This window comes from Tiliqua scincoides, chromosome 9, assembly GCF_035046505.1.
Source record: "Tiliqua scincoides isolate rTilSci1 chromosome 9, rTilSci1.hap2, whole genome shotgun sequence".
Taxonomy (NCBI): Eukaryota; Metazoa; Chordata; class Lepidosauria; order Squamata; family Scincidae; genus Tiliqua; species Tiliqua scincoides.
Window position 1 is genome coordinate 25029490 of NC_089829.1, and position 20899 is coordinate 25050388.

At 44.6% G+C, this 20899-nt stretch overlaps 1 protein-coding gene across 1 annotated transcript; it reads right to left on the reverse strand.

Moving 5' to 3' along the window:
• Positions 1-532: 532 nt before the first annotated feature.
• Positions 533-18729, reverse strand: CIBAR2 (CBY1 interacting BAR domain containing 2). Its single transcript, XM_066637952.1, has 9 exons — positions 18710-18729; positions 15928-16162; positions 15729-15797; positions 15389-15490; positions 10289-10294; positions 7775-7879; positions 6510-6623; positions 3908-4012; positions 533-655 (listed from the first exon to the last, which is right to left on the reverse strand). Exons 1-9 carry the CDS (start codon positions 18727-18729, stop codon positions 533-535), a joined length of 879 nt encoding a protein of 292 aa, XP_066494049.1.
• Positions 18730-20899: the final 2170 nt, after the last annotated feature.

A 20899-nucleotide genomic window follows, 5' to 3' on the forward strand; every position in this document is an offset into this window, starting at 1 on the left:
AGTGTTATGCATAATTAAATATAAAATTATTAAGCACCTAGAAGAATGAGTCTTTCTGGAAGAGAATTAGAATAGTTTTTTGCAAATGTAAGTAAGGTCTCCCTCAGTACTTTTCTAGACTATGCCTCTGACTACCAGTTGTACCAGTTCAAACAAGGCTGATATGGTGTGGTGTGGCCACTTTATACAAAGCAGATGTCAGCACTGCAATTGTCCCCATCTGCTGAGCAGAATGCACACCTGGTATACTGCTGGTGGGTAGCTTTATGCTAATATAAGTTTCTAATCCTTGTCTGAAATGAAAAAGAAGTTTGGAAAATGTGTTCACAGTGTGCCTTCCAACCTCCATCCCCACTCTCTTTCCATTTAAGAAAAACAGGACAAACTGAAAGTTTGGATCTTATTTTCTTTTAAACTTCAAGATTGAGGAAATAGGGGTGGTGTGGTGATGATCTTCTCATCTAGAGCAATCCTGCATGAAACAGAGGAACAGAAGTAACCACAACACAACATTATGGTTCAAAGGTGGTGGTTATGTGGGTCTGCTGGCTACCCGCTGAATCTTGTAGTCAGTGACACTTAATTCCTGCACCCGATTCTCTTCGGAATCCTCATCACTCTCTACTGTCATCTTCTGCAGCATACTCTGGATGGTCTGGAGGTGAGAATATGGAACCCTGATTATCCTACATGACTGCCACTGGCTGACTTCAGATGCCTAACCTTCCCTCAAAGGGTGGCTTAGAGCAGAGGTGTCCAAACGTTTTGGCAGGAGGGCCACATCATCCTTCTGACACTGTGTCAGGGGGGCTGAATTAATTTACATTTCAAATGTGAATAAATTTACATAAATGAATATATTAGAGATGGAACTTGTATGAATGAATGAAGGTTTTACAATAGCTCAAGGCCTATAAAAGTCCTTGCACAAAGCAAGGCTAGCCTTTCCTTCACTGCCATTGTTGCATCACAGACCTGAAACAGCAAGCAGTGGAGGGAACACTTGTCGCACAGCTCATGCAAGAGGTCAAACAGTCATCTTTACACTGAGAGCAGTTGCATCAGGCCAGCATGGGCTCCAGCAAGTCTTCGGAGGGCCAGATGCTCATTGGAGACTGGGGGCTCCTTGCGGGCCAGATTGTGAGTCCCTGAGGGCTGCAAGTGGCCCCCGGGCTGGGGTTTGGGCACCCCTGGCTTAGAGGAAGAAAAAAGGAACTATATCTGCTGTCCTGAATTATTTGGAGGAAGGACAAGTGCAGAGTTGCGGTTGGCCAGGGTGGGCACTGTCTGAGAGCTGAGGCCAGGGATGGGAACTGGAGTCAGGTGAATTGAGTCTGAGTTGCAGAAAAACATGTTTTTTGCTGACTTGTGCAGACTTGAGTCACCTGTGTTAATGAGGCCACTGAATCAGCACTGATTCCCCACTCCTGCAGGCTGGAGTCTCTCTGTGTCTGGGTGTGCTTGCTTCCTTTTTTTGCAGCATGCAAGCCATTGTGGGGCTGTCATTCAGGGAGTAGGGAGGTTCCAACTAGGAGGCAGGGAAGGCTTAATGGCTGCTTTTGCATCAAGCAGGAGGCGGCTCTCTAGTCCATCTCTGAAGGAACCAATGGTCATTAGAAGAAGGATGGGCAGTCTGTTTTCTTTCTTTGAATGAGGAGCAGTAGAATGAGGAGCCCAAGGTGGTTCTTGCCTAATAATTTGCTGGACAACCAGGAAGTGGGACAAAGAAGGGGGGAAGGCAGTTTGTAGCGCTAATGCTTTTCAACCACATGGCTCCTGTAGATTCTTTTCTTATTTGGGAAGAGGAAGCCTCATTGAATGACCAGTGCAAATGGGACTACTTCTGAGTAGAGATGCAAAGATTTGGGTCATACTGGTAAGCCTCCCATCTGCTGCACATGACCCGCCTCCCTCTTGCTGCTTCTGTCCTTGCTCTCATGTAGTTCACCCAACCCCTCCCACCTTGTTTCCAGATAGGATGGGGATAGCAGAGGAGAGTTTAAAGATAACTCCGATACACACACAGCCCAGCAGCAACACTGTTTTTGTGGAGCCACAGCTGGCTTTTTAAAGGAAAAGACTGGTGACTCAAGTCTTTTCAAGCTGTGAAAATACTCTAGGCAACTCAGAAAGTCTACCTGTTAGGACACATTTTCCTGTTGAGTCGCAGGGGCAGAGACTCATGATTCAACTTGAGTCAAGCCACACTACATTTTCCCATCACTGACTGAGGCCAATCAGAAGATTCACCTGCGTAGGTGACTTCTTAACCCTCAGTACCACTGGCAGTGGTAGTACCCAAAGTGCCATCAGGGAGAGATGGGGTTCCATGGGGGACCCAGAGCAGGGCTTTGCCCTAGGACCCCTAGCCAGGCCTGAGGAGAGGGGGACAGGGGCAGCAAAACCCCTGGGGCTTGGGCTTCCAGGGGGCCCAGGCCATGACAAAACAAATTTATTGCAAAATAAATTTGGGTGCCTTAATCTTCTCCTATCCAGTGCTGTGTTTCCATTACAGCTGTAATCCATTTCAATTGCCCCAATGCATTCTGAAGACTGTAGTTTGTAAAGGGTAGCCCTCAGAGCTCTCAGATTTCTTAACTACAGACCCCCTAGCACTGCATTGGCAGAATTGAAGAGCATTGAAGTTGTAGGGGAATTGCAGCCCAGGTCTTCTCCATAAGCACCGACGTGCATTAAAACATGGGAAAATGAACCTTACACCTTCAGACCAGAACCACTCGGCCCCAGCAGTAGATCACCCAGTTCAATCCACAGAATTCCCAGACCCAAAAGTAAGCTTCACCCCTTCTCCTAGTTTAGGGTGTCTGGAACACATGGCCTTGGATCCAGTCTATATGTGTTTTGGCATTGTTTGAAGGTGAAATTAACAGTATGGAGTATATATATCAGGGGTGCTCAATAGGTGGATCGCGATCTACTGGTAGATCGCAAGGCAAAATGAGTAGATCGCGGAGTGCCGACCCCCCCTTCAGGTGCCTCTGGGAGGAAACGCCGGGTAAGGCCCATTGTACTCCAAGTGTGGCTAGGATTGCAGCCTCACAGCGTAATCCTAGGCATGTCTACTCAGGAGTAAGTCCTGTTATACTCAGTGGGGCTCAAGGTACACCACATACATTGTACACATAAATGTTATATGTTATGATGGCGCGAACATTGTAAAAAAAACTCTGGTAGATCTCCTGGCCTTGCTGGGTTTCAAAGTAGCTCTCGAGCCAAAAAAAGTGTGAGCACCCCTGATAAATATATACTGGAGCAGAGAAAAGGAAAAAATAAAATAAAGGATTTTTCAAAATCATCACAAAGTAATATGAGGCAGATAGGGGGAGATGGTGAAAGTTCTTGGAAGTCTGCGCATTATTATTAGAAGAAAAAGCAAATATGAACTTTGCTGAAACAGAAGAAATGCAGTAGCACTACTCAAAGTAAGAAAATTTATCCTATTCTGATAAATATTTTCATTTCGTTTCAATCTTGTTCATGCTAAGATAAAACTGTCAATTAAAAACTTGTTTTAAAATATAGTGACATCTCTTAGTAAAGAATGTTAGGAAGGGGGACCAAATCAGTCTTCTTGCCCCAAGCCCATTGCCAGCTCTCAGCGACTCTGCCCCCAGTAAGCTGGTACCAAGTGCCAAGCAGAAGGGGATAACAGTCTAAACAAAATAAATTAATCTACTCTTAGTCAGTGTGCCAGATACCATCCAGAAAATGGTTTTGCTTAATTATGCACCTGTACTTTTGCTTTAGTGGTCTTGGGGTCTGCACAGTGCATTCCTTCTCCTTTCTCATGGCTATGCTTTCCCCTTCAGGAGTGGACCCCTTTTCCCTATCCACATCTCTCCTTCAAACCAAAATAAGTTTCCATAGTAATAAGACACTTTCTCACCTGGTTCCCTGTGGACCATGGAAGGCTGGAAGACAGGTTTGTAGCGGGGACTTGCCTTGCCTCATGGAAGGTTCTGGAAGCGATGTGTATTTTTGCTCTGAAATCCTAAACAAACCCCCCCCCCCGCTTTTTTTAAAAAAGGCAATTGTTACCATCAAGATGTTGGATGGGTCAGCCCTGTCCTGAACTTGCTACCTTGGATCTATCATATGCATCAGCGTCTGTCAAGTGCCATAGGGCTGCAAACCAGTCATTATTATTCAGAGCTATCCAAGTTGTTTTTAAAGAGCACATCATTGGCTGCTGGTTCATTTTATTGTCTTTCAAGCTGTATATGAACCCAGGGTACCTAAAGGACCATCTCCTTCCATATTGTCCTGCCATCCACCAACATCACTAAAGAAAGACCAGTTTTACTGCTTGCCAGTTGGTGGGAGAGGGCCTTCTCTGTCACTACATTCAGACTATGGAACTCCCTCCCTCATGGCATACTGGCACAAAATAATGTAAAGGCCTCTTTGTTTTGCCAGGCCTAAGACTCTTTTTCCCCCTCACCAGCTTAAGAATTGAGTTTCATCTGCTGTGTATTGTTCTCATTTTAGTGTTTAATTGGTTGATGAAATTTAAGATTTCTTGTACATAAAAACCATCCTGGGCATAAATCTAAGATGGAAAGATGAGATTCACTGCTTTGATATAGATACTGTACATTAAAAAAATATTCTGGAGCCCTATCAAGTATAATATAATTTTCTACAAGCTAGAAAAATACTGTATGCTACGAACAGAATTTTGCCCCTCTTTTTTGTGAAGACAAAATTGGGCATCTGAACAAACATCAGAGAAATGGGTTTGAGAGAGAAAATACAAATTTCTTGAAGCAGCGCACTTGATATGCTTTGGGGGGAAGAAGGTTATTTTGCAGAATATAGAATGCTTGCTTGCTATTTTGTGTATTCACCCAATGAATTTACAGGGCTATGTAGATGACATTTCACAAGGGGCTATAAGGACCATTACCCTCTAGCTTCTTGAGGAGAGGACCCTGAAAATCCTCTTCCACCTGGGCTTCTTGCTTTTACTACCATAATGTTTCAGGATAACAGAACCAAAAGCCACATGATAGACCATGGCTTGATGCCATCGATGGCACCTGGTGTCCTGGATCTGCCATTGTGAGGGGCATATATCACCCACCTCCAAATCTGATTTTAGGACTGTGAACTAGTAAGAACTAGTATGGCTGAAAAGTGATATACTGTACAAAAAAGCCAACAAAGGCCTTCTGTCTTTGAATAACTAAAATGAACAGATGCTACTAGATAGCCATGATGACACTTCAACACCTGTGGAGATCATGAGGTGAACATGAGCCTTGTTTTCAGTGAGGTGATTCACCTGTGCCTGGCTGGGCTCCCTCAGAAGCCTCTCATATTCATTTCTAAGAAGCTGTTTGCCTGAAAGCCTGCTCCATATCAAAACATAAAATAAAATTTCCTCCATGAAAAGTGTTAGGGAGAATTGATGCCCCCCAGTTCCCCCCCCCCTGCTGTATGCACAGAACAGCAGGGTAGTCAGCCATAGGAGCCCCTGAGGAGGGGCAGCCCAATGCAGGTTTATCATCACCCCAGCAAAAGCTAGGTTCATGTTTACCTCAGAATTTTCACAGGTGATGCAGGTAACTGATGGGAAAGAGGAGATGAAAAGAAAAACACCTGGCCATCATGTGCAGAAAGAAATTTCAGTGTGTCAAAGCCAACATTGCAAAATGGGCTGGATTAAAAAAAAAATTATCTTGAAAAGGTTGAGATTGAAACATGTTGGGAGTTCTTGTTAACAGTCCTGCTGCCAGCTGCTTATTTTTCTTTTCTTTCCCCCTCCTTCACTGCTTTTACTACTAGTTTGCAACAGCCTTGACTTCTCTGCCCCCTCCCAAACCCTGACTGACACCATTCCTGGAGACTTTTCCTCTTCAGTATGACATGTTGCCTGTTAAAATGTCCAGGACTACTTCAGGAGTTACCTGAAGGTCAATGCTCCAGGCCACTTCTCAAGGACCGGCAACTCCCTTTTAGTTTTTATTGCCTGGACTTCATGTCCTTGTTAGTGAGGTCTCCCATAGAACACACCTACAAGTAGGAACACATCTACTTGAAGTGCAACCTACTTCTGAGCAAACATGCATAGGATTGTATTGTCAGAGGTGTAACTCCCAGAGAGGTAGGAAATTGCACTGTAAAATAGCTATATTAATAATTATTAAAATTATTAAAACATTATTAATAATTTAATGTGAATTTATTAGCTTAGCTTCTACCTGAAACTGAACCAAAGCAGCAGGCAACAGTAAAGCACAAAACAACCACAATTAAGATCAAAATGTTCTTATTTCACCATGGGGGGCACATTTGTATTGACTGAGGAACAAGTGACAAGCAATTAGGAAATTTTTTTTTTTTTAACTTCACAACAAACCTCCCCCTTTAATGGATGCTTCTGTAGATCCCATAAAATGGGGTTCCCTCTCTGTTTTTGTGGTGGTGCAAGAGACCACAAATAAATACAACATCTGAACTCTGCATTTCAAATTGTGGTACAGTACCTCCAGATCTTTAGCTAGATCATAGTCTTCAAGATTTTGGAAAGCTTCAGAATAGACCTCAAGTGCTTTTGCATGGAAGACCATCTCAATGGTGACAAACTCCAGGAAGATTTTCTGTAGAAAAGAGACCACACCACCTGAGTGAGTCTTTTATTTTATCTCCTTATCTTCATTTCTGGAAGCAGTCTGTTGAGTAAGATTGCAGGACCATTCAATTTTAAATTTATTTTCAGTTTGCATAACTTAAAAACTGGCAAGGTTCATCTAACCTGGCAAAGGGGAAACCAAATTAGCAAACATGCTACACTTTTTGTTTTTGAAATGCTAAAATATAAAATGGATATGTGAAGGTCTATACCACCCTCCTGTATTTTGAATACTTATTTGGTCAGGTGAAATGTTTGGTGTTTTTTCAATATATTGTTAAATTACCAGTTAGTCTATCAAGTTATGTCTCATTACAAATTTTCTCTTTTTTCTGTGAGATCAGCTTAGTCATCAATATTTTTATTACTTAAAAGTGTGATGACTTTTATTCCAACATGATTATGTTGTTTTAAATTCTGATAAATTCTAAATGGAATTAGGGTTTATTCCAGTTCGTTTGGATCACTAAGGGCCCAATCCTATCCAATTTTCCATTGCCAGTGCAGCTGTGCCAATGGGGCATGCACTGTGTCCTGTGGTGGGGAGGCAATCACAGAGGTCTCCTTAAGGAATTGAAACATTGTTGCCTTACCTTCGGGTTGCATTGTGGCTACACCAATGCTGGAAAACTGGAGAGGATTGTGCCCTAAAACTGGTGGTTGTGAAAGGCAATATATGAAAAAAAAAGGAGTTGAAAAGTTAAACCCTGGCTTCTACCATTGTTTTCCCATGCTCCCAACAGCTGTAGTTCCTTCTCTTGTTTAATGCAGTCTTGCCTGTGCATGTTTGTTTGGCAGCAAGCCCCACTGTGAGGGCCCAATCTATCCAACTTTCCAGCACTGGTGCAGCTGCAATGCAGCCCCGAGGTAAGGGAACAAATCTTCCCATACCTTGAAGAGACCTTTGAAACCACCTCCCCAACACAGATGCAGTGCATAGCCCATTGGCACAGCAGCACCGGCATGGGAAAATTGGATAGGACTGGGCCCTTAACTGGCACGTATTCCCAAGTAATTGTGCCTGGGATAGCGGCCCCGAAAGCCCCCACTTTATCACTACATGTGGCCCCAAAGCAAGATAGGGAGGGCCCCATAACCAAACCATTAGATTATTATTACCTGAATATCTTTCAGCTTCTGCTTCTGAAACTCATCAATTGTCTCTTCAAGCTGTTGTGTGGTTCGGCTTGCATCAACAGAGGCTTTGTGTACATTACATTCTGCCTAGTCAGATACAAGAGTGTTATGTCAAGCTGTTCAATCCAGAAAAGCATGATGGCACATTGCCTTTGCATCTGGAACCTCAGAGGGAATTGTCCACCTAATGGTGGTGGGCTACAAAAAGTGTGATAATAGGGCTGTGCTGATTAGAATAATGATTGATGAAGAGCTCCTGAAATTGGTCAGCAAATTATTATTGTTTGTATGACTTCCTGTCCTTCCACGAAGGAGCTCAGGGCAGCATAAATGGTTTCCCTCCCCACAGTTGTTTCCACCAGGTCACTTTCATGGCCTTTTTCATCTTGACGTTGTATGGGCCAGTGAAAGGCAGTGAGATCCAAGGCTGGGGGGCACAGCACATGGGGTGACATTACACCACAAGGCACTGTGGGGCTTACTGGAAGCCCCAGTTCCTACGCAATCACAGCAGAGGCTGAGCTGCTGCTGCTGTAAACTCGAGTCTCTCTGAGAGACTCAGTCTTGGAGAGTCTCTTGGAGTGACTAGAGATTGTGGCAGCTGCAGCTCAGCCTCCCTGGTGATCACGCAGCCCAGCGATCACGCAACCACTCAGAAACTGGGTGGAGCGTGTGCGCAACTACAGGTGAGGCTGCGCTGACAGGGCAGGGGAGGCTCTGCCTCCCCTGACTGCACATCCCTGGTCTGATCTTGCCTCTTACAGAAGCAGTATGCACTATTTAGAATGTTGTTTTATTGTTTTGCAATGTTCTTGTGAGAGCAGCCTTAAGTGTTTTTTTGTAAAAATGGAAAGGCAGGATAAAAATAATTTTTTAAAAAATGACGCAATTCTGACTACCAGGTTGTAAATGTGCCGTAAAGCACATTTGTGCCTCCTCGTGAGCTGGGCTGGTGCAGGGAGGCATTCCGGGGTGGGTGGAGGGCATTCCAGGGGACAGGCAGGTGGGGAGCGGGAGGCAGCGCTGGGACCCAGCAGTTATGCCAGATCTCAACCCAATTCCCAAGCAGTGCAGAGTGGCTCCAAGCCACTCCATTCTCCTTGGATTTGTGACACCTCCTGAGGTGACGCAGGTTCGACGAGACCCATTGGAGCTGCGGTGGTTTACCCGGGAGTAAGGGGAAGAGTTCCCCCTTGCCTCCGGCTGAGCTGATTCTGGCCCCAATCTTGCACTGGATACAGCTCAGGCCTCCTAGCCTGTCCATTCCAGCGCAAGATAGGATTGTGCTGCACGTGGTTTGTCACAGACAGCTGTAAATAAGCGGTGTGTGACTTTTCAACCAGCAGAGCACGAGTCATGCTTATTGAAGAGGAATTAATTCATTTGGGTAACGCCTGACTTAGGATAGATATAGCAGGGTCTCCTTGTGATGTGAAATAACAGTATCCCATTATTCAGAAACCAATGTACAAGGAACTAATTCTGCCAAGTTGTTCTGCCAAAAGCTTAGCCATTTTTTCCTCTCACTTTTCTTGTTTTTTTAAGTTAAAAAAATGAACTGAAATTGCAGAGAGAGCAGGACCCTGACCTTGTATATAAAACAGGGGTGCCCAAACCTCGGCCCTAGGGCCACTTGCGGCCCTCGAGATCTCTCAATGCGGCCCTCAGGGAGCCTCTAGTCTAAAATGAGCCTCTGGCCCTCCAGAGATTTGTTGGAGCCCACACTGGCCCGACGCAACTGCTCTCAGTGTGAGGGCAACTGTTTGACCTCTCTCATGAGCTGTGGGATGAGGGCTCCCTCCACTGCTTGCTGTTGCATGTCTGTGATGCAGTAGCGGCAGCAAAGGAAAGGCCAGCCTTGCTTTGTGCAAGGCCTTTTAGAGTCCTTGAGCTATTGCAAGACCTTCATTCATTCATATAAGTTCGTCTTTAATATATTCATTTATGTAAACTTATGTAAATTTATTCAAATTTTAAATGTAAATTAATTCTTCCCCCCCCCCCCCGGCTCCCAACTCAGTGTCAGAGAGATGATGTGGCCCTCCTGCCAAAAACTTTGGACACCCCTGATATAAAACATCCAACTGTGAATGCTGTGGAGCTTTGCTAGTTTCAGCAGAGCATAATTATAGGGCTTTGCGTTGCTGATTACAGCATAAGATAAATATGGGAACACAATTTGTGTTGCATGGGTCACGAGTGATAGACATCTTTGTGGAAATCAGTTCTTTATTCCATTGAAAGCAGTGGAACTGTATACAAAGAAACATTTAGAAAGAGGAGGAAGTTTGAAGTGCAAGACTCTATCTACTGTGTCTCCTCACAAGAACTACGAAAGCACACCCTATTGTGGTATACACTTTTCCATACATGATTTTAGCAGAAACCCAGAGCTGAACCGATCATGTGAACATACCTTGAGTTGAATGTCTTACCCAGTCAGTCATCTTTCCTAGAGTAACTTGGGGAATGATTGCTGCATTCCATTTTTCCCACCTGTGTCTTTACTTTAACACTTTTTACACTCCTGTTACTGTGAACAAGGTAGTCATCTTACCAGGTATGATCCCTTACCTGTGACTAAGAGTGGAAGTCAAGGAAGAAAACAGTGAGGAGCAAAAGAATAACATTTTGAGTAACAGATCTCTACCTGACCAAGCCACTGCTAAAAGCCAGTCTGGAACCAGGAGTCTTGGAGTGCTGTTTGGAGATCAGAGAAGATACCATTCTTCTTTCCGGTTGCCAACCCTGAACTCAAACATTGAACAGTATTGCTATATAGCTGAGTGAGGAGTGTCACAAGGGGAAGAGTGCTTTTTAACATCATGGCATGCCACCCCCTTGTCCTAATACTCCCTTCCAGAGTAGTACAAACTGCTAGGGGCTGAAGCAGGTCAGTCCCCACTCTCCCTTCCATTTTCCTTCCCCCACTTTCCCAACTGTTCCAACAGCTGCCTTTGGGCAGAAAGGTTAAGACTTTAAGGCCTGGAGACAACTGTTGAGGAAAGAGCAGACAGAGAGCTAAAAACTGGAATATAAGGGAAGGATTCAATAAGACAGAGGTCTCAGAAGCATAAGAACACAGGGAGTTGAGGAAAGGATGCAACAAGGAGAAAAAGGAATAAAGAAAATCTGTTCCTGAAACAGAAAGCACAGCCTCTATTGACATAAAGGGCGTTGATAGGAAAAGAGCTTTGCAGGTTGGTGAACTCTGGTCTGGGGACCCAGAGGGCAGAAGAGTCAGAGACCATCAAAGGGCTTGACATAACGATTTTAACCAGTCTGCTTTGTCTGAGTGTCTAGTAGTGCACTGGGAAAAAAATTATCTTAACAGTGGTTTTGCCAGGGATTTTTTGGTGAGATGTTCACATTGAGAGTCAACACCAGAGGGCAGTCAAATCCTTTTGGAGATCAGAAATGGGCATTGAAGAGAGGGAATCTCAGTACAGAATTTTTGATGGTTTTGGACTGGTTCTGCAGCAAGGAATTAGGAGGTTTGAGTAGAAAGGCAGAAAGAGGAGACGACATGCAGGAGAATTAACAAGGAATCCAGGAGAGGAGAGCGGTTTGCATATCACTTTTAATAAGACTCAACTGCAGACATAGGGTGCCCTGACCCTTTTTAGTTGCCAGTACAATGCTTTTGCAAGGACAGGATCTTGATTATAATATGTAAGAGCATTCAGGGAAGTTGCATATTACAGTTGTTTCCAACTGGATTAACCTTTAATCCCAACAAAGGACTCAGTTTCGGTGTTTTGACCCTGTATGTTCATCTTTCAATTATCTTGCTTGGTCTTTCTTCCATATCTGCACCTAAACATGCTGGTTTAAGGTTAGTCCTTCTCCCTAGGGAACCTTGGAAATTCTAATTTTAACAGAGAATTCCTTTTTGAGGAGTAATTATGACAGTTCAACTTGTATAGGACCCATCCTAATGTGTAGTGTAAATTTTTTCTCTCTCTCAAATGAATAGTTTGTTAGTTGGTTAGTTTGTGTGCGCCTAGGTGATTCTTCTCTGAATGCCACTGTTGTGGCATTGTCATAATTTAGCTTAGATCAAGCTCCAACTCATTTTGGGTCTAGACTCGCTGATTCAGCCAATGCTCTGAAACCAGAAGCATCCATGGGAGGCAATGACTATACCTCCCAATTGTAAGATATTTCTAAGACAAATGTCATGGATGGGAGATATATCAATTAACTATGACAACAAAGTGGAAACTCCATGTTTGGTGGCAGTCTATCACTGAGGTGCAATCCTAACCAACTTTCCAGCACTGGCATAGCTGTGCCAGTGGGGCATGTGCTGCATCCTGCAGTTGGGGGGCAGTCATGGAGGCCTCCTCAAGGCAAGGCAATGTTTGTTCCCTTACCTCGGAGTTGCATTGTCCTTATGTCAATGCTGGAAACTTGGTTAGGATTGTGGCCTGAATGTCAGTTGCTGGTGGAGGCGCAAGAGCAGGGAAGGACCTTTGCCTTCATGCTCAGTGTATGCTGCCTGGAGGCCTCTGGTTATAGTGTACAGGTTGCTAAACAAAATGAACCTTTGCTCTGAACCTGTAAGGCTTTACATATATTCTTATGATTTTTCTGCTTCTTGCACATGTAGTGATACTCTTGGCATGACCAGAGGATTAGATGTTCACCCTGCTACCCTGCTCCTGGAAGATTTCTGTTGACAGGAGAAACTTAACAAAAACTTGATGTGTTTTAATGTGTAACTCTTTGTGAGTCTTGTTGAGAGGCAACCTAAGGTAAATGTGCCTAGGAGCACCACCACAGATAGCCTGTACAATTGGAAAAGTGAGAATGAAGATTTTTGATTTTCTCAGACCTCAGCAAGCTGTTGGACTGTTCCTAATGGTTGTGAGACAGGAGGCCACAAACTTCAGGACCTGGTGAAAGTCTGGGAAGGAAGATGCATGTCTTTTGTGCATATTAGCCTTGAGGTGTTTGTTTTTTTTTAACAAATGAACGGAGAACCTTGGGATCTGTATGGCTTTGGACACTGCAGTTCCAACAAGAGATGATGACCTGTGCAATCTGTTGTGGGCCTCCCTGGCAGATCCCATTGGAACAGCCCAAGGCAGCTTTTCTGTTGTTCTATGGTTTCTCTCTCAGCAGCTGAGTTTAGCATAGCAGGGATTAAGCGAATGTCAAACCTCTTCTTCTCCCCTTGAGACTCTTTCCCAGGGATTTGCTCCTGAGAGCTTCTCCCTTTGGAAAAAGGTTTAGTTTTTGAAGGAGCGTCTGATTAAAATATCTTTTGCCAGGAAAAAAAAAAGAAAGGGAGTGGGATCTTTTTCTGAGCTGCCTAGATAATCCTGTTGTGTCTCTTTTCCCAGCAGAAATCTTATTTCCTCTTAGGGCGAATGTCTCATGAAGAAAGAGGGCTCCAATTTCTCTCTGATATATTTTAAACATGCTGATGCTTGGAAGCTATTGGGCTATTTAGAACCTCAGACCCTAAAGAATTAGATGGCAAATCTGGGCCCGGGAATGAAGCATAAGACTGTGGCTTGTGCTGTGATGTGGTTGCACTGACGAATTTGTGATGTGGTTGTGCTGATAAAGATCAGTCGTACGGAACACATCTTGGCAGTCCTGAAGCAATTACATTGGCTACTGGTCTGCTTCCAAGCACAATTCAAAGTGCTGCTTCTTACCTCTTAAAGTTCTAAATGACTTGGGAGACATGAAGGACCACCTTCTCTAACAGGTGGCAGCTTAGTGGCAGAGTACTGCTTTGCATCCAGACGGTCCCAGGTTCAGTCCCAAGGATTTTTAGGTGGGGTAGGGGGAGAGGTTACTGGAGAGCAACCCACAGTTAACACAGTCTATTCTTAACCATATGGACCAATAGTCTGACAATATAAGGCAGCTTCCTATCTTCCATACCTGCATTTTGGGAGTAGTTTAGCACAGTGGAAGAACACTGGCTTTGCTTAAGGTCCCAGATACAAATCCCGAGATCTCCAGATAGATGCATCTCCAGGTGCATCTATTGAGGGCACCAGGATACAGGTCTCTTGTTATCTGGTGTGCTCCCTGGGGCATTTGATGGACGGCTGTGAGAGACAGGAAGCTGGACTAGATGGGCCTGTGGCCTGATCCAGCAGGGCTTTTCTTATGTAGGTGTATCTCCTGTCCTTGGAGAGCTGCTGCCAGTCAGTCTTGATAACACTGAGCTAGGTGGAACAAAAATCTGACTCAGTATAAGCAGGGCCAGCCGAATGCCTCCTAATGCCTGAGGTGGCATGTCAGATGCTGGCCCCCTTTACATGGAGATGTGCCAACCCCTGCTCCCCCCACTCCTTAGATTGGAAAAAGGGACAAGGTGGAAGAGCAAGAATTGGAGGCATTCTAGCCCCATCATTCCCCTCTCACGCTTCCTCTTCTGCCTTTTCCAATCCAGGGAGTTGGAGGAAGAAGAGCAGTGGAGGCAGCTGTGGGCAGATGTGGCTGGGCTCCTTCCATGTCCACCTTAAGACCGCCACCTCAGTCAGCATTATGGATGGGCAAGTCAGGGGTATAAGGCAGCCTCCTGTGTGCCTACCTTCTTTGAGGCCCTTCTCCAAGCTCCCACACCAATCTGTGAATGTGAGCCAGATGGTGAGTGGGGTGTAGAGCCTTTTTAGATGTGCAGCTCCAGTTATGGGGTGCTGCTCCCAAACTCACATGGAACCTTTTCAAGCCTTTTGGGATTCAGTTGAATACATTGTTTATTGCAGACCTTCTGAGTTTTAAAGCTCATTGGTTTCATTAATGCTATCCTGATGTTATTAATGCTTTTGGTCCTATGAATTGATACTAAGTTTATTGTTGTGTGTGAATCATTGTCAGCTACTCAGAGAATTTTTTTCATTGGAGAATTGGGGTTTGGTCTATTTACAAAGGTGTAAATAAATCAAAGGTGTTGGGAAGCCTATTTTAGCCCAGAAAGCCATCCCGGATGGCTTTGATTACTCAGAGGTAAAAGGCTCTCTACAAATGTGTAGAGGTTCTCTTGTCTTTGTGAAAACAATACATTCCTGAGCAGAGGCATGGAATGCAAATAAGTTCAAAGCATGAAATCTTATGTGTCCCAATTATGAAGTATGTTCAGGTATGGTATTTGTTTTAATTTTCTGTTTAATTTTTGCTGCTATGTAACAAGGAAATGAGCACTGCATTGATATTGTGTGTGTGTGTGTGTGTGTGTGTGTGTGTGTGAGAGAGAGAGAGAGAGAGAGAGAGAGAGAACGAACCCATGCTTGTCATTTGAGTATTATTCATATTAGGTTCATCTCATTTATCTGGGCCCCAGGTAGGTCCCCAGAGGGCCCAGCTGTTAGCCTGCTGCAATCTATTTTGTTGTTCCTTATTTGAGGAGACATGTTTCCCTGTGCATGTCTGTTTTCAATAGGTTTCACTGGATTCTACTGCTCTGTGGAACGCTCTAGAGGAAACCTCATTGTAACACAAACCTCCCTTAGTGAGGGCTCGTAACTCTGCCTTCCTGAGCTGGCGGCATTCTGAAAGCCAGAGCTCTGGGCACCGCAGAGCATTTGCAGGAGCAGGGAAAAGGCTGAAGCAATATATTGGCAAGGATACAATCATGTGTCGATCAGATGGCGACTTCTGTCTGATCTTCTCCAGCTTCTCCAGTTGTTTTATTTCATTGTTTCGGGCATTGTTGAACTTCTTGATCTCGGCCTATTGAATACAACAAAGGCAGTTTTGTATAGCAGCTCATATTGAATGTTAGGATTGAAAGTAGCTCTGAATACACTGCTGGTTTCTCTCTCCCCATTATCTCTTTTGTTCTTCATCATCAGGCTAGCATGGCGTATGTATGCAGTGGCTTACACATTGTGAAATAAACAGCCCAATAATATCATATTGTAGCTCCACAGCGACCGTGTTGTCATCTTTAGACAGATTCATCGCTTACCCGGGTTTGCTTGATGAGTACTCCGTACACCTTCAGGGGCTCTACAACCTTCATCTCCAGTCTCTCCACCTAAAGGGGGAAGAGTACTATAAAGCAATGTAGCCAGTTCAGGGGTTGAAGATGTATTTGAGGTATGTCCTCTGCAGGTTGTGCTCTATACCTTGTACCATTCTGCACTGCAGTGGGTTCAGCTCTTTACCTCAGCTTGCCTATAGTCCTGTACTTTGGCCAGCTGCTCAGCAAAGTTCTTCACGGTGGTTCGGAGCTCAGGATTCTCTGTGTTTCCATAGTCTATGAGCTGCTTGACAAGCAGGTCCGATTTGTCCCGTAGCTTTGCAGTCTTGCGGGTGTACGCAGCCATCAGGCTACAAAATTTACCAAAATATGTCTCTGCATTGGTGACGGTGTTTTCCATTATCTTCACTTGGGTATCACTAGAACAGGGAACAATTAAAACAAAAACATTTCTTCCCTGTTCCCATGAACCTTTGGAGGTGATGATTCAACGTACAGTGCTGTGTCATATGCAGCTCTGGAAAAGGGATCTTCTTTGAACAAAATATATGAACGCGTGAAGCTTCCTTATTCAGGGACAGACCATCAGTCCATGTAGGACTGTATACAGCAGTGTTTCTCAAGGTTTGTCCACCACTGTACCACTTCATATCCACCTATTTGAAGTACCACAGGAAGTAACTGGTGATGACATCATCGCCAGTTACTTCTGGGTTGGGAGACCAAATGCGATACAATAAACACCAGTAAGAGTCTTAGGGTAGACAGAAGGACTTTTCTGAGGATTGAAAAACACATTTTGGAGCTCTTCCTGCCAAGCTGAGCCTGGTACCACTGTTTGTTGTGCCATGTTCTTGGTCTCACTACTGGGTGGCAGGTGTCCAGGAGTGCTGTGAGTACCATCAGACACTGCTTCAAGTACTGCTGGTGGTACCCATACCACTGGTTGAGGTACACTGGTATACAGTATACCGACTGACTCTCCAGGGTCTCTCAGGCACCTTCCCAGTACCTCCTACCCAGTCCTTTAAATCGAGATATTGGGGATTAATCTCAGGATCATTTGCATGCATGCAAAGTGGGGACTGTGTTAATGGCTCTCTCTCTGGCCCTTCTAGAACTGATAGCCTTTGTGAGTTGGCCGGTAGATGTGTGAGTTGTGTAGCAGGGCAAAGAGGACACTGCACTAACATCCTCTTTCTTCAGAACCAAGCTCCTTAAAATAAAATGCAGAAATAAAAAGCAATGTAAGACTTACCGTAGCTTTCCAAGTAAATGAGCTGTAGAGGCCCTCAAAGAAAACCAAAACAAATAAACAGAACTAGTTAAGAAGATAAAATGTCAGCAGGGGGTGGGTGCTTTCCAGTGTATTGTGCAGGGGCAGATCTTGCTTCAAGAATTTTCTTCCTAGATATTCCTCTTGGAACAGTCCCCACCACCACTATCTTCTGGGAGGGCCCAGGATGCCTGAGGGCCTTTGCTCTGGTACAAAGCATTTGGATTCAATATAACACAGTGGATGTTTGTCATTGGGGGTAAATAGAGCAGCTGCAGAATTTCCTAAAAGCAACTACTGCTGTTTCACACATGTGTTGGGAAAGGGTGCAACACGTCCTCCCCAAAATATTTGGCTATTTCTCCCCATAGCAGTATCCTCACCTGTCTCCGTGTATTCAGCTATCTCTCCCCAAGTGTCTCCTTTAATGCCCACATACATTTTTGTCTCATGCCCTCATGCATTCTTCACAGTCTTCCCCTTTGGCATACTTGCTACTGCCCCCCCCCCATTCTTATCTTCCTAAGCTTCCTTGCATACTCAGCAGCCTCTCCTTGTATACTTAGCTGCCATCCACCATGCATATTTTCCTGTGCCACTGTGTGTACCTAGCTGTACCCCTTGCATACATATAGTACTTACCTCAGAGTCTCCCATTGGTTACTCCTAGGCCTCCTGATATTTCATCACTAATGGTGTCTCTTACACCCCACATCACTTCCTACAGTGCCCCAAAGTTTACTTTTACACCCCAAATTTTTCTTCTGTATCTCTAATACAGGGGTGCCCAAACCCCAGCCCTGGGGCCACTTGTGGCCCTCAAGACCTCTCAATGCGGCCCTCAGGGAGCCCCTAGTCTAAAATGAGCCTCTGGCCCTCCAGAGATTTGTTGGAGCCCACACTGGCCCGACGCAACTGCTCTCAGTGTGAGGGTGACTGTTTGACCTCTCTCATGAGCTGTGGGATGAGGGCTCCCTCCACTGCTTGCTGTTGCACGTCTGTAATGCAGTAGCGGCAGCAAAGGAAAGGCCAGGCTTGCTTTGTGCAAGGCCTTTTAGAGGCCTTGAGCTATTGCAAGACCTTCATTCATTCATATAAGTTCGTCTTTAATATATTCATTTATGTAAACTTATGTAAATTTATTCAAATTTTAAATGTAAATTAATTCTTTCCCCCCCCCCGGCCCCCAACACAGTGTCAGAGAGATGATGTGGCCCTCCTGCCAAAAACATTGGACACCCCTGCTCTAATACAACTTCCTACAGCTGCCAACGTTTCTTCCCAAAGTCTGCGACTATTCTTTATTCTCTCCCTGGCTATTTTTCCAACCCAACTGAAACAAAGCTCAGGTAAAAACAGCTGCTTCTGTTCACATTCATCCCTTGTTACCCTTGTCTGTCCAATTCACTTGTTTTCTCTCCTGTTATAGAACAAACAAAGATTGCAACCTACTGGGGGCAGAGACCTGCCTCTTCTGCTTGTTTCTCTGCAATGACATACATTGATGTAGCTGTGCATCTCATAATAATGGTAGGTCACAAGTATTCACCCACTGCCATGAAATGTTGGTTCCTTTTCGCTCTGTATTTCTGAGCAGGAAGTTCTGCTTCTCAGGAAGCAAGGTTGGCACTAATCTGCAGAAGGGGAAATGCCTAACCTAAGAGCAAAAGGACAAAGCAGTTTGTCTTACCGTGAGAGGATGAGATTCATGTTTACCAGAATCAACTGCTCTTCAGAAAATTTACTACAGTTGTAAGACGTAGGGCTGGGCTGCAGTGGAACTGAAGGAGCAGCCGCCGCAGTGTGCTCAGGTGCCACTCCAGGCCTGGTTGGTATGGTAACCCACCAACAGAGAGAGTGGTTGCCCATGGGAAGAGTACAGCCTCTAGTTTCCAAGGGTAACTACCTCTTGGAACGAGGTTATTTCTGGAGCCAGGCCCGCACAGATTATTCATTCATGCTAACAAGCCATAGGTTACTGCAGCCACGGCACCCAGGCATTTGTTTTCATTGAGGTGCCTTTTTTTGGATTCAGTTTTGGCAAGCTTTATCGTTTGGCACAGGACATATTAAATTCAAATTTTGGATACTGGATCAAAACAGTGGGGGGGAAAATGAATGGGTTGGATTTGTTTTCCATGTAGATTCAGTTTCATTTGTTGTGGAAAACCCCCCACATTCCTCTGCTCCCTGTTGCTTACTTTATAGCATATAGTTCATATACAACTACAGGATTTGACCCTATAGTTCAGCAGAGGGGGGCCTATGTGTGTGTCACTTCTGGCAGAAGCCAGATTGACAGTGATGAGGAGCAGAGCCTTCTATGTAGTGGCTCCTTCTTATAGAACTCCCTCACAATGGAATTAAAAACAGTTCTATCCCTGTTAGCCTTCCAGTAGGGTCTGAAGTTTTTCCTTTTCTACCTGACCTTCCCTTCTTAATTAGTTGCTTTGGAGTTTTATGGATTTTTTTTCCCCCTTAATGTACTATTCTTTATGATTTTTATTGTTGCACTTTAAATTTCATTCCTATTTTGGCATTTTACTGGTTTTCCCCCTTATGCCGGATGCTTCCTGGAGTGATCTATTTATCTTATTCATAGGGAACAGTGGGACAGAGATAATTTAAATAAATAAATAAATCCGCGACAAAAAAATCAGCTGTATAGCTCTTCATTAGCGTACATTCTTCTCCCAATTATTTCTTCTTTGAAACTTAATATACTTCATTGAAAGATCTAGCTTATTTTATCCCGCACTGTTTGAGTGGGTTGCAATAGTTTAAATCAAATTATACAAATTGAAAAATGGAATTTAAAAATATCCCAAATAAATATAAAAGGAATTAGCAGGTTAGCCTATGCATGATTACACAGGTCTCACTGTTTTCGACAGGGCTTAGTTTGCCTAAGATTGTGGCCTTGTTGCAACATGAACTACACACTACCTCTCAGGTAGCACTTGGGAAAGAGGTTGGACCTTATTAACTTGCCATTGTGGTAATCAATTGGGTCTCATGGGTCAAGGACTTCCATAGCATGGATGCTGTGTCCCCAAGATCCTCCCTTGCATCTCTACCAACCTTCTGAAGATGTTGGAATGTGGACCCTTCCTGATAATCTAAGGCTCATGTGGGAAGAGACCATTCTTTCAGTATTCAGCTCTAATCACAGAGGGTCTCCTCTGACTGGGACCCTAGGAAAAACTCTGGCAATCAGGGTTGACAATATTGGGTGTAAGCAGCCATAATGAGGTAGGGCACAGGCTTTGCATGTAGAAAGGTCGGTCCCGAGCATCTTCGGTTCACTCAGGCAAGTGTTGGGAAAAACCATGTCCCTCAGGAACTGCTGCCCTGCTGCCTTCCCCTGGGGGCTGGGGATAAGAATAGGCCCTCAGTTTGGCTGTACTTGTCGTAAGAGGCGACTAAATAGCCACCGGGTAGATGGGACTCGTTAGCCTGGGAAGGCAGCTCATCTGAGAGAAGGAAAACTCTGATCCCAAACCTCCACTGCCTTGTGGCTACATCCAGTTATGGAAAAGGCTTCAGGAGTCAACCTCGAGGCAAAATCTGGAGCCGGAGTCCCTGAGGCAGTTCATGGCTGAACACAGTCACGTTCCGGCAACTCCTGCGACGCTGCTGGAACCAAGTGTATTGGCTTCTGCCTTTCCATTGGACCATTTCAGCAACGTGGAGAGGGGGGATTTGCTGCATGGGTAACAGTCTATCCTCCATATCTACTTTACCCAGGCTTCGCGCACTGGAGAGGACACTCTGTTCCAGTACACTATTCAGAGCGCGATACCATAGTCTTCCGAGACTGAAGGATGCCAACAACAACAGGAACTGCTGCCAGTACAGAGCTAGATAGACCAGTGGTCTG